The sequence below is a fragment of the Callithrix jacchus genome, chromosome 14, assembly GCF_049354715.1.
Source record: "Callithrix jacchus isolate 240 chromosome 14, calJac240_pri, whole genome shotgun sequence".
Lineage (NCBI taxonomy): Eukaryota > Metazoa > Chordata > Mammalia > Primates > Cebidae > Callithrix > Callithrix jacchus.
The window spans coordinates 72,350,632-72,362,965 of NC_133515.1; the positions used below are offsets into that span (position 1 = coordinate 72,350,632).

Here is a 12,334-nt window from a genome sequence, read left to right on the forward strand (position 1 = left end):
GTTTTTTAGGCTGAGTTTTGCTCTTGTAGCCCAGGCTGGAGTGCAGTGGCATGATCTCAGCTCACTGCAACCGCTGCCTCCCAGGTTCAAGCAATTCTCCTGCCTCAGCCTCCCAATTAGTTGGGATTACAGGCCCTGCCACCATGCCTGGTTAATTTTTTGTATTTTTAGAGAGACAAGGTTTCACCATGTTAGCCAGGCTGGTCTCGAACTCCTGACCTCGGGTGATCTGCCTGTCTCGGCCTCCCAAAGTGCTGGGATTACAGCCACAAGCTACCACACACAGCCATCTTTTATGTTTTTGAACTCAGAAATGCCCTGATGAAAATGGATGGACGGAAGAGCTCTCTGGTGGCATTATTCAGAACTCATAGAGATAGGAAAGAACTGAGTGCAAAGAAATGAAGTAGAAGGTTGTGGCAGCAATCCAGGCCCTGGAGATGGGAGTGAGCAGAGTGTAACACTAGGAAACCTGATTCTAGCCTCTGCCCGATGCTGCTACTGGGGAAGCTCGGACAAGTTACAGCCACCTCTCTGAAGCTTTGTTACTTCGGAGGGGAGAAAAAAACAGGAGTAATTTGCTGTTATTATTATTATTTTTTCTAGTTTCTGAAACTAGAAACTAGTGCCACAGGGTATTTCAATTTCTAAAGCTTTGGGGCAGACAGGGTGTTCAGAGTCCTCAAACACATTCAGTTGTGCAGTGCAAAGTGATGAAGGAATCTGTGTTCGAGCCAGAGTCAGCAGCATAAGGGTCACAACTTTTTCCTTAAAGAAACTAGAAAACCTCTAGGTTCTTTCAAACTCCAAATCATACCTATAAATCGTAATGCATTCTAAAGATTTAGATAAGAAGACCCTAAACATCATTCTGGAGTCTAGGAGATAATTCAGATGTTCAGATGTAATAATTCTCAACATTATCTTCCCAAAGTACAAAGGAATAGAAATGGCTTTAAGAATGGTCTCTAAACCAGATTACGTTGAGACAAGCCTATCATTTCTGCATCACTGTTTTCTTTGTTTAAGAAAATGATTTGGGTATTGCTGCAGCAGCAGTGGTTGATTATATTAAAATCGAATGAAAATATTACTCTTGAAACAAATGAAATGATTTAAACCCATCTCTCTAAGAAATCTCATGAAAATATACCTAGGAGGCACACATTGTATTTTCATCAAATTAATTTGTTTTCTAAGTTCAAATTTAATTTAAAATGAGGTATTTCTTCAACTGGTTCAATCAACAGACAGAAGAGGGATTCTACGTAGAGAACACAGGAAATAAACACTGTAATAATACTGGAGCACACAATTGACACCATAGTTGTCTTCTGTTGCTTGTGATGCTTCTAGAAAGTATTTTTTAAATGCTTCCTGATGAATTGGCTCTTCTTGGTGTGAAGCCAGGCTCATCTCTGGCTCACATCTGCAAACTTTTCCCCATCCTCACATCCTATAACAAATCCATCTTCAAGACCTACAAAGTTCTTGGTCTCAGCGTTTCTCAGAACAGACCCTTCTTCATTCTCACAGACATGGGGTTGGGGATCCCATTCCTGGGTTGCTGAAATGACCTTCTCCTTAGAATGACCCACGGGGCAAAGGCATCTTCTTGAAATAAAGCTTTCATCAAGTCATTTCTGCTATTAAAACCTCCGAGGATCCCAATGCTTATAGGATCCAATCTAAATGCTGCAGCTGAGATCCCCATTGTCTCAGTGGGCAAATGCATTACACTTCTTTACAGACTCTAAACTTCCACATTCGAGATTTGGCTACTTGGAATGTTTTGCCCTTTCTCTCTTGCCAACTCATGGCCATCAATCAGCATCTCCAATTCTGTTTTGAAACTCACTTTCTTACTTATGTTTTCCTTGTTTAGCATCTACTTAGTAGATATTAAATAGCAAAATAGATACTAAACAGCAAAGTATATAGTAGATACTCAAGTCGCAAATAATTCCCGTTTTTGAGCTTTTAATCACATTAAGTGCTTTTAAGATAAACTATCCAAATCTGGGGATAAACAACTCACAGAGATTTTCAATCTTTAAGAAACCACCCAGAGTGATTTTACTTTATGTGAAACAGCACTCAAGAATTTTCAGTTGTCTGTCTTTCGCTAGGAATCCACTCCAGAATCAGAGCAAAACGACTCCGTATGGTGACCTCTAGTGGGCACCGGACAATCCTACAAAATTATGAAAAGTGGAGGGCGAAGAAAAACCCTTCCCTTAAACCAGCCAGGTTACCCTGTGGTCAGATGACCTTATCTCACCCTACCCCACCCTTATTTTTTTTCTTCTACTATTTGTTTTGCATCTAACACAGTTCGCCTTACAACTCACCTGTCTCGCCTCCAGCGGGCTGGGCTACCGGTGTCGGGTGTCAGGTGAATAAATTGCTGGTGGCAGTTTAAAATAATCCCTGCTAAGTGGAACCCACTCCCTGGGCACGGACAAGAGCGCGGGGTAGATCGCTCTGCGGGGCGTTCAGGGGCTCTTCCAGCTCCGAGAGTCGGTGCTGCAGCCGGGTCAGGGGTGCGCGGGGGGAAAGCAAGATATTTTGGAAAGGAGGATGCAGACGAAGGCCATGAGAAAGGCTTTTTGCCGGTGACACGGCTTTCCTCCCCAGACTTTGATCCCACTCTAAGGGCAGCGCCTCGAGAGGGTGCAGGTGCGCTACATGTAGCCGCCTTCTCGCGCCCCGCGCCCCAGAACGCGGGGGCCGGGTCCGGGTCGGGGGCCGATCCCCTCCGCTGGCGGGCTGGCGGCACCGAGGCTGGGGGCTGGGGCGTGCGGCCGCCTTCGGAGCACGCGGTACGTGGGTCGCCCCGCGCGACGGGAGGAAGAGCAAAGTAGGCAGGAAAAGCCGTGGCTGGGATGCGTTCCCTGAGAAATCCTCAGGGGCGATCCCAGAACCCGAGCTGGGCTCCGGACAGTTTCTGGAAAAAGCTCTCCAAACGCCGTCTGTCACCGTATCTAAGTCCACACTGGCTTTGAACCAGGGCTGTGAAAAGGGCTCTTGGGGACTGTCCAAGTCACCCCGATGGCCCGGGGAGGGAGGTGAAAACAGGCATCCCAGTCCTGGGGCTCTCCGCTCCACCGCCCTGCGGACCCCTCCCAGCCACTGAGGGCTGGAGCGGAGCGGGAGGACGGCGTCACGAGGCGGGGAGCCCGAGGTCCAGGGCGGGGCGCCGGGGAATCCCAGCCCGAGCAAGCCGGGGAGGTGCGGGCGCGGGCGGCAAGCGGAGGGCGGCGCGGAGGGAGGTGAGCGGCGCGCGCGGAGCTGGCGGGCGAGGAGGAGGACCCCACAGAGGCCCCGCCCCCGCGGCCGCGAGCCGGCTCCTCGCCGCCTCCGAACCCGCTCACTTTGCCTCTCGCCTCTGGACGGCGGCGGGGCGGTCGGCGGATCCGCGGCCGCAGGAAGCGCCGGAGACCGGCAGCCATCCCGCCCCGGCGCCTCCTCTCGGCGCCGGCACCCCTCCGGGGGTCGGCGCCGCCGCCTGGGAGAGGGCACCCCAGCCTCAGAGTGGGCAGCTCCCGGACCCGAGGGGCGGCGGCGCGGACACAGCGGCGTTCCCAGCCAGTGGGGCGCAGCGCTGGCGCCCGCGGGGACTCCCCGGCCACCGGCAGGTACCGCCGGGCGGAGGACGCGCCGCTAGCAGCGCCGCTGGGCAACCCGAGACACGAGAGCGCAGGAACCCCCGGGCCAGCGGAGGGCAGGAGCGGAGCCCCTGAGGGAGCGCGGGCCCCGACGGCGCGCTCCCTCGTCGGCCACGGGCAGGTAGGCCCCGCGTGGCGGCCGGAGGGGGGCTGCAGCGGGGCCCTCGGGCCGAAGGTCCCCCGGGCGGCCAGCCATGACCTTCGGGCGCAGCGGGGCGGCCTCGGTGGTGCTGAACGTGGGCGGCGCCCGGTACTCGCTGTCCCGGGAGCTGCTGAAGGACTTCCCGCTGCGCCGCGTGAGCCGGTTGCACGGCTGCCGTTCCGAGCGCGACGTGCTCGAGGTGTGCGACGACTACGACCGCGAGCGCAACGAGTACTTCTTCGACCGGCACTCGGAGGCCTTTGGCTTCATCTTGCTCTACGTGCGCGGCCACGGCAAGCTGCGCTTCGCGCCGCGGATGTGCGAGCTCTCCTTCTACAACGAGATGATCTACTGGGGCCTGGAGGGCGCGCACCTCGAGTACTGCTGCCAGCGCCGCCTCGACGACCGCATGTCCGACACCTACACCTTCTACTCTGCGGACGAGCCGGGCGTGCTGGGCCGCGACGAGGCGCGTCCCGGCGGGGCCGAGGCGGCTCCCTCCAGGCGCTGGCTGGAGCGCATGCGGCGGACCTTCGAGGAGCCCACGTCGTCGCTGGCCGCGCAGATCCTGGCCAGCGTGTCGGTGGTGTTCGTGATCGTGTCCATGGTGGTGCTGTGCGCCAGCACGCTGCCCGACTGGCGCAACGCGGCCGCCGACAACCGCAGCCTGGATGACCGGAGCAGGTACTCCGCCGTCCCTGGGAGGGAGCCCTCCGGGTAGGACGCACTGCTTCTCTGCCCGTCCCGTCCGTCCTGTCGCGTCTGTCCGTGCCGTCCGTCCGTCCGTCCGTCCCGTCTCCAGTCCTGTCCACCTCCGGGCGGCCGAGCCGGCTGCGTGCTCGGCCCAGCGAGGGCCCAGCGCGGCCGACACGGGACTGGTCGATCCCCACTCCCGCCCCGATGTCCTGGGCACCAGTGGGATCTGGCCCTTACACTAGACGCACCTTTTGAGGGCGAAATCCCCAGGCATTGGGAGGGGCGTGTAGAGATAGACAAACGTCCCCTCTCCTTTACTTTTGAGCAAAGAGCAACCTGCTAATTAGATTTTTCTGAACTTTGATTGTTAGTGTTCAACAATTAAACCTTGAGCTAAGCGCAGTTTGAATTATTTGCCAATTTTTGGTAGTGTTCAGAAAGGTGAATTCTCGTTATGGTGAAATGTGCACCCTCCACACATTCTGTACACTCTGCCTCCAGCATAATATGTGCGGTAATGGAATTGTTATATTATAAAGGAGGTTAATTTACCGATAGACTCTAAATAATGGATGTCTGTGCCCTTTTCTCTCTCCTTTTCCTACAAAGTATGGAGTTCGAAAAGCTCTTGTCTACCGTTTGGCATCAAAGACTCATACCGCGGCTTTCAGAGGGGCGATAGTATTGGGAAGGGAAAAAAAAAAACATTACCTTGAGAGCAGAGAAAAATCTAAACTGTCCTAAATCCAGAAACAGTATTTGGGTAGTTAATTTTTTTTTTCACTTTACTAAGATGAATGGAAAAATATTGCAGTCTTTTTTTAGACTGTTTTACCTTTCATTGCTGATAGCACTTTCCTGCTTTTAGTACAAGTGATCATATTCGGTGGGGTGGGAGGAATAAGCAGACTGAGGTTGGACTTTCAAAGGAGACAGCCTTTTGGGGCACAAAACCCAAACTGCATATTATGGTTTATCTGTTTGACACTGTTTTAAGATCCTCCTTCCATTCACTTTTTAAATTTGAGGTTGTGCCCTTTCATCTTTTCCTGATAGGCATGCACATGTTCAGAATGGCGGTCTTGCTGTAGCAGTACACTACTGCTACATAATATTCTTCCTGTAGGGAGTAAGGGTTTTTATACAAATCCGAGGAGTAAATAAAATTGTCTAGTGCCACGGAGTCTATTATTCCTTCTTGGGGTGAAATCCAAGATACATGCTTTGAAAGGAAATTCGTTAGGAAACTCATTTTGTTTAGTGAATTAGGTTCTAACAGTTTTAAATTTACAGATAAGAATTACTTATTTGGTACTCCAACAATACAATGAAGTTAATTTATTTACCTAAATACATAAATGCTCTTGATTTTCCTTTTTTAAGGAGGGCTTTAGGAAAATGGCCTTGAAATTCTGATTCTCTAGTAAATGTAGATTCTAAGGTTGGTGAAGGTTTGAGCTACATTAGCAAAGGAAACAGGAGAATTGAGTTATTAGTACAGATAACGAGGGAGTTGACTGAACCAGTATATGAGCAAAACCAGTAAAATGCCTCAAATATAATCTTGGGGGAGGGATGGTCTTTTGGGAGAGGGAAAGGGCCATGTGAAGATCATTAAAGCATTTGTAAAGAAATGAGAGAAATGAATAGTAATTTTAGGGAGAGAAACAAAAAACAAAAAAGAGAAGCCACAGAGATGAAAAACAGGGAGACTGCAAAAGAAGTGAAGGGAGAAAAGAAAAGTAATGCTTATTTGTGTATATGTATTTTATATATGTGTATAATTATTCCAGTCAGAGCTGTTTCCTAGATACTTAGATATTTCAGGCAAAAACATGTTTTTCTTGGCTTAATGGCCCAGTTTTTAGCCTCACTCTCTGAGTGTAGGTATATGAAAACCAGTATCTGCAATCCCAAACAGATAAACTGCAGGAGAGCCGAACGAGGGTGCTGCACATTGCAGAGGAAGCTCCCTCTGCCCTTCCACAGAGAGGGCCCTTACGTTGTCACTTTAAGTATAGTCGCTCAAACGCTGTTTGCTTGTGGTTGCTGAAATTAGTCTTTCCAAAACATCATTCTCATTATTTGACCATATTTCACATCTGCCAAATAAAGTCAAAACTTCTTTCTTGGCCTTCAAGGCACTTTACGGTTTGACGACAACCTACCATTCTTGATTTATTCCATCTTAATTTGCAAACATTTTTCGGCTATCTGCTATGTTCGAGGCACTGCTGGTGTTCCAAATATTGTAACCTTCTGTTGTAAGGAAAAGCTGGTGTCAAGTTGGTGGTGTAGGAATCAAAGGCAGAATTGATCTCTGAGAGTTCAGTTGTTCTGAGAAGGCCTTCAAAGTGGTAGAAGATGGAAACAAACCATGGTTGGAAGATTGCAAAGGTTGTGCACTGCCCAAACTAGCAGGGAGTGTCATTTATATAAATTCTAATTAATGCAACCTGCACAGCCATGTGCATCCTGCCTGGGAACAAAATAAAGAGACTTTTTAAGATAAAAGGATCATCATGGGCATGAAACGTGTATATGATGTTGTTTGTGGAAGCTTGAGTCTAATGATGGAGGGAGAGGTGGATAGAGAGCAGATGATAGAAGGCCTTGAATTCCAGGGAGAATAATTTTATTTCATAGGCAGTGGCTAGCCATTGGCCAGTTTTGTGTTTGGGGTAATGGGTTATGCATATAAAGTAGTGCATGTGATGCATGTGTTCATGATTTGGGGAGAGAGAAGACTGTACACAGGAAGATGAATTGGAGATCTTTCCAGAGGGAGGGGATGAGAGCTTGCATACCTTTGTGGTGGTGGAGAAATGGAGGAGAAATGACAGCTCTGGGAAATACTAGGAAGAGTCAAAATTAATCCAGGGCATTGGAAGGGCGAAGTGGACCGTCCAGGAGCTAAGAGTATCCCCTGCCATTAGCAGTCTCCGTTTGTCCAGCCTGGCCTGCTTACTTGTACCTGAGCCACTCAGATGTGCAATGCCTAGCCTGCTGAAATTGGATTATTCATCAAGCCCAACTCAGATTCTATTCCTCTCTTGAAGCATTTACGGATTACCATAGTAGATTGGCGTTTTCTCCTGAACTTCTTGAGGAATTGCTTATTTGTACTATTTATTTGTAGCATTTATTTGGCATCTATGATATCCTTCTTAGCATGGTGGTTATATTTTCATATAATCATGTCCTAGGTCCTAAGCTAGATGAGATAAAAAGCCCTAGAAGGCAGGTAAATTCTCTAATACTATTTCTTATTAAAACATCTTTTATTTTGTATTTTTGTTGATTGATTGATTGAGAAGAGATCTCACTCTGTCTCCCAGACTGGAGTGCGGTGGTGTGATCGTAGCCCCCTCCAGCCTGGAACTCCTGGGCTCAGATGATTCTCCCATCTCAGCCTCTGGAGTAGCTGGGACCACAGACATAAGGCACCACACTCAGTGAATTAAGAACATTTTTGGTAGAGATGGGGTCTTACTATGTTGCCCAGGCCTGTCTTGAACTCTTGGCTTCAAGCAGTCCTCCCACCTTGGCCTCCCAAAGTGTTGAGATTACAGGTGTGAGCCACTGTGTCCAGCTGAAATACTAGGAAGTAATTCTTAGTATTTCCCAAAGTTGTCATTTCTGTCCATTTTTCCACCACCACAAAAATTGCTATTGAGACACCATAAATATCTATTGTTTATGTAACATTTCAAAACATAACCTTCCAGAACTATATCTTCTATTGCACAGTTTAAAAAGCTGTTTGGGGCCGGGCGTAGTGGCTCATGCCTGTAATCCCAGCATATTGGGAGGCCGGTGGATCACCTGAGGTCAGGAGTTCAAGACCAGCCTCTCCAACATGGTGAAACTCTGTCTCTACAAAAATATGAAAATTAGCTGGGCATGATGATGGCTGCCTATAATCCCAGCTACTTGGGAGGCCGAGGTGGGAGAATCACTTGAACCCGGGAGGGGGAGGTTGCAGTGAGCAGAGATGGCACCATTGCACTCCAGCCTGGGTGCAGAGAGACTCATGTTTGGGGTAAAGCAGTGGGCTTCAGTTGCTGGAACTCTCAGTTGAAGCAGACAGAATCCTGTGCTGGAGAAAGAAAAAGGTCTATCAGACTGGGTGTTGTGGCTCATGTGTATATTCTCAGCACTTTGGGAGGCTGAGGTGGGTGGATCACTTGAGGTCAGGAGTTTGAGACCAGCCTGGACAACATGGTGAAATGCTGTCTCTACTAAAAATACAAAAATTAGCTGAGCATGGTGGTGGGCACCTATAATCCCAGCTACTCGGGAGGCTGAGGCACAAAAATTGTTTGAACCCAGGAAGCAGAGGTTGCAGTGAGCCAAGATCGTACCACTGCATTGCAGTTTGGGCGATAGAGTGAGACTCAGTCTCAAAAAAAATAAAGAAAAGAAAAAAGAAAAAGATCTGTCAGGAAACAGCCTGTAGTCCCAGCTACTCAAGAGGCTGAGGTGGGAGGATCACCTGAGCTCAGGAGTTGAAGGCTGCAGTGAGCTATGATTGTGCCATTGCACTCCAACCTAGGCAGCAGGGAGATCCTGTCTCAAAACCAAACAGCAATAAAAAAATCAAGGAACAATTATTTATCAAGTATTTAATGGTACAAAAGGAATAAAGATATGAATATGGTTTATTTCTATTAACCTGAAATTTTGGCACAGTACACAGTCTGAAGTTTGGAAGAAATCTTGAGAGGTCTTCTAAATCAATAATTTAGAACTTTTTGTGTATGAGGATAATCCTTTTAAATTGATTTGTTTTAGATGGTTAATAATCATATAAGAATGGTTCAAAATCTGAAAGCTACAAAACTAAGCCTTTCTTCATTCTCCCAGTCATTCAGTTCTTTTTTCTAGTTGTAACCAAAGGTACTCGTTTTTGATTTGTCATTTCAGAGACGTTTTATGTATCTGTAAGCACATTATATATATTTACAAAAGCCAGAAATCCAGTGTAATACACACTGTCCTGAAACTTGCTTTTTAACTAACAATGTGTCATGGAGATCATTCCATGTGAGTCTATAAAGAGCTTCCTGATTCTGCAGCTTTATAGTATTCTACTGTAGAGCTGGCCCATAGTCACTATACATTTGTGGTGTTTCTTGTCTGTAGGAAATGCTGCAGTGATTATCTTGTTCATATACAGTGTATTTCTTTTATGCAGGTATATCCATAGGATAAATTCCTCAAAGTTGACATTGGGTCAAAGGGAATATGCACTTGTAATTTTCATAGATATTTCCAAACTGCTCTCCAAAAAGATTGTACTATATCAATTTATACTCCTGCCAGCAATATAGGAGAGAGCATGTTTCTGCATACTCTACGAAGTATTTGATTTTTACTGTGCTGAAAGGTGAAAAATGGTATCTAGTAGTTTTAACTTGTTTTATTTTGAGCAAGATTTTGCATCTTTACATATATTGAGGAGTCATTCATCTTAGTTTTAAAAATGAGATATTTATACCTTTTTCTTATTTTGTCAATGACTTTCTTAATTTGAAGATTAAAAATATATTAAGGCTGCAGTGAGCTGAGATCATGCCACTGCACTCCTGCCTGAGTGACAAAGCAAGACTCCATCTCAAAAAAAAAAAAAAGAAAAAAGAAATTAGCCCTTTTTATGATATGAGTTGCAAATACTTCGTTTTCCAGTTTAGGACCTCATTAAAAGAAAACTACATGTACCCCAAAACCTAAAATGCAATAAAAAATAAAAAAAATGAAAAGCAAAAAAAAAAAAAAAGAAAACTACAATTGTCTGAAGTGTAGTAGCTGTACTTTTACTATGTATTTATTGAGAAAAAAATGCACAATGTTTAAAAAATAATTGTGAATTATTTTTTGAAGGAAAATTTGTATCGTTTTAATTATTTTTATGTACAGTAAACTCAACTGTACATTTAACCCAGTTTAGTGGTAAGTTCTTTAGCCTTTACCTTTTCAAGCTTAATGATGCGAGCCACAGACTTGGGAACCAGGACATTGCCTCCCCAGTGACAGTAGATCTCATTGTGTCTGTCATTGTAACTAGTCCTGATAGCTTCCACCAGCTTAGCCAAAGCACCTTTGTCTTCCGAGTTAACCTGTGTGAAGGCGACAGTGGTGCAGGTCTTCCTGTGGACTAGATGTCCCAGTCTTGCCTTCCCCTTGATAATGCAGTAAGAGACTCCCACTTTATGACACAGGGCAGGCAAGAAGACAACCAGATCTATGGGATCCATGTCATATGCAATCACCACCAGCTGAGCTTTCTTGTTCTCCACCAAGTTGGTGACAGTGTTAACTCCTGCTTGAAGGACAGGTGGTCTCTTAGTGGGGACGTCCCCTTTGCCAGCAGCTTTCTTTTCGGCCCAGGCCAACAGCCTCTGCTTCTTCTCTTGCTTTGTCTCTGGTCTGTACCTGTGGGCCAGCTTACGTAGTTGAGTAGCTGTTTGGCGGTCCAGGGCCTGGATGAACTGGTTAATTGCAGGAGGCACTTTCAGCGGCTTATGGAGGATGGCTGTCTGCCACTGCAACCTGATATAGTGGGGCCATTTAACAAAGCGTGTGAGATCTCTTTTGGGCTGGATGTCTTGTCCAAAGCCAAAATTATTAGGCCTTTTCTCAAGCAGGGCATTCACCACTTTCTTGGCCTCCTGCTTCTTTATGACAGCAGGGGCCGGAGCCACCTTCTTCCCCTTGGCCATCTTTCCTTTCAGCATCTTGGGCGGCGGGAGGAGAAAGCTATTATTATTTTTTTGGAGATGGAATCTGGCTGTGTTGCCCAGACTGGAGTACAGTGGCGTGATCTTGGCTTTGTCTCACGGGCTGAAATGATTCTTGTGCCTCAGCCTCCTGAATAGTTGGGATTATAGGCGCCTGCCACCACACCTGGCTAGTTTTTGTATTTTTAGTAGAGACAGCGTTTTGCCATGTTGGTCAGGCTGGTCTCAAGCTCCTGACCTCATGATCTGCCTGCCTCAGCCTCCCAAAGTGCTGGGATTACAGGTGTGAGCCACCTCGCCTGGCCAATAATTGTAAATTCTAACCATTCGTCGACTCTTGAGCTCCTGTGATCCCAGGCACTATGGGCACAAAGCTTCCTACAAAGGGTGCCTGCTCTCATGGAGCTGGCCAGGTAGTGGTCATAGTGGCAGACAGCACAGTAAGCAAATAAGAATTTCAGATTGTGAAAGGTGACATGAGTTGAGTCCTGAGTGTAAGAAAGAGCCAGCCTTGGGAAGAGCAAAGGAAGATTGTTCTGGGCAGAGGGAGCAGCTAATGCAAAGATGCCACTGAGATGGCAATGGGCTGGGTTTGTCTATAGGACGGAAGGAAGGCCCATGTGGGCTACAGTTTTGTTCAAGGGTAGATGAGGTTGGAGGGCAATGAGGCCTATCAGGCAGGGCCTGTGTACCATGGGAAGGAGTTTGGATTTTCTTCCAAGTGTGACGGGAGGCCTTTGGAAGGTTTTAAGCAGAGGAAAGATAGGATATGTGTTTTAAAAACACCCCTGGGTAGAGAATGAAGGGAGGGTCAACAGCAGGTGTGGGAGACCTGGCAGATGAGAGCATATGGGCTTTGATCTCAGGGAATAGCAGTGGAGATGGTGAGAAGTGGCTGGATTCAGGTGCATTGTGTGGGTTTTGTTAAGTCATTAATGATATACCAGGACTAGGAAGTGTGTGAGATATTATTTATTGTGTGAAGCAGTGCTACGACCCATAGGCATTGGGGTCCCTCTCTCATGACTGCTTTGGCTCACACACAGTAAGCCTGAATCCAGTTCTTTTTCTACAGGATCTGCTTCCCA

General features: G+C 47.2%; 2 protein-coding genes and 1 pseudogene across 4 annotated transcripts in view; 1 reads left to right on the forward strand and 2 right to left on the reverse strand.

Annotated features, from left to right (window-relative positions):
* The window catches only part of MTA3 (metastasis associated 1 family member 3), a 274,841-nt gene extending 271,577 nt beyond the window's left edge, over nucleotides 1-3,264 (reverse strand). For both annotated transcript variants that reach the window (XM_078349438.1, XM_078349437.1), the window contains exon 1: nucleotides 2,352-3,264. The gene's annotated coding sequence lies outside the window, so the exon portion shown is untranslated. The remainder of the gene's footprint in view (nucleotides 1-2,351) is intronic.
* Nucleotides 3,265-3,377: 113 nt separating this feature from the next.
* The window catches only part of KCNG3 (potassium voltage-gated channel modifier subfamily G member 3), a 56,988-nt gene continuing 48,031 nt past the window's right edge, over nucleotides 3,378-12,334 (forward strand). The window contains exon 1 of one of the 2 annotated variants that reach the window (XM_002757816.6): nucleotides 3,378-4,527. In XM_002757816.6, the coding sequence (XP_002757862.1) occupies nucleotides 3,863-4,527 (665 nt within the window). In that variant the 5' untranslated portion in view covers nucleotides 3,378-3,862. The remainder of the gene's footprint in view (nucleotides 4,528-12,334) is intronic. The other variant, XM_008980779.4, reaches the window with a different exon arrangement.
* Nucleotides 10,443-11,243, reverse strand: LOC108588253 (large ribosomal subunit protein eL8 pseudogene; annotated as a pseudogene).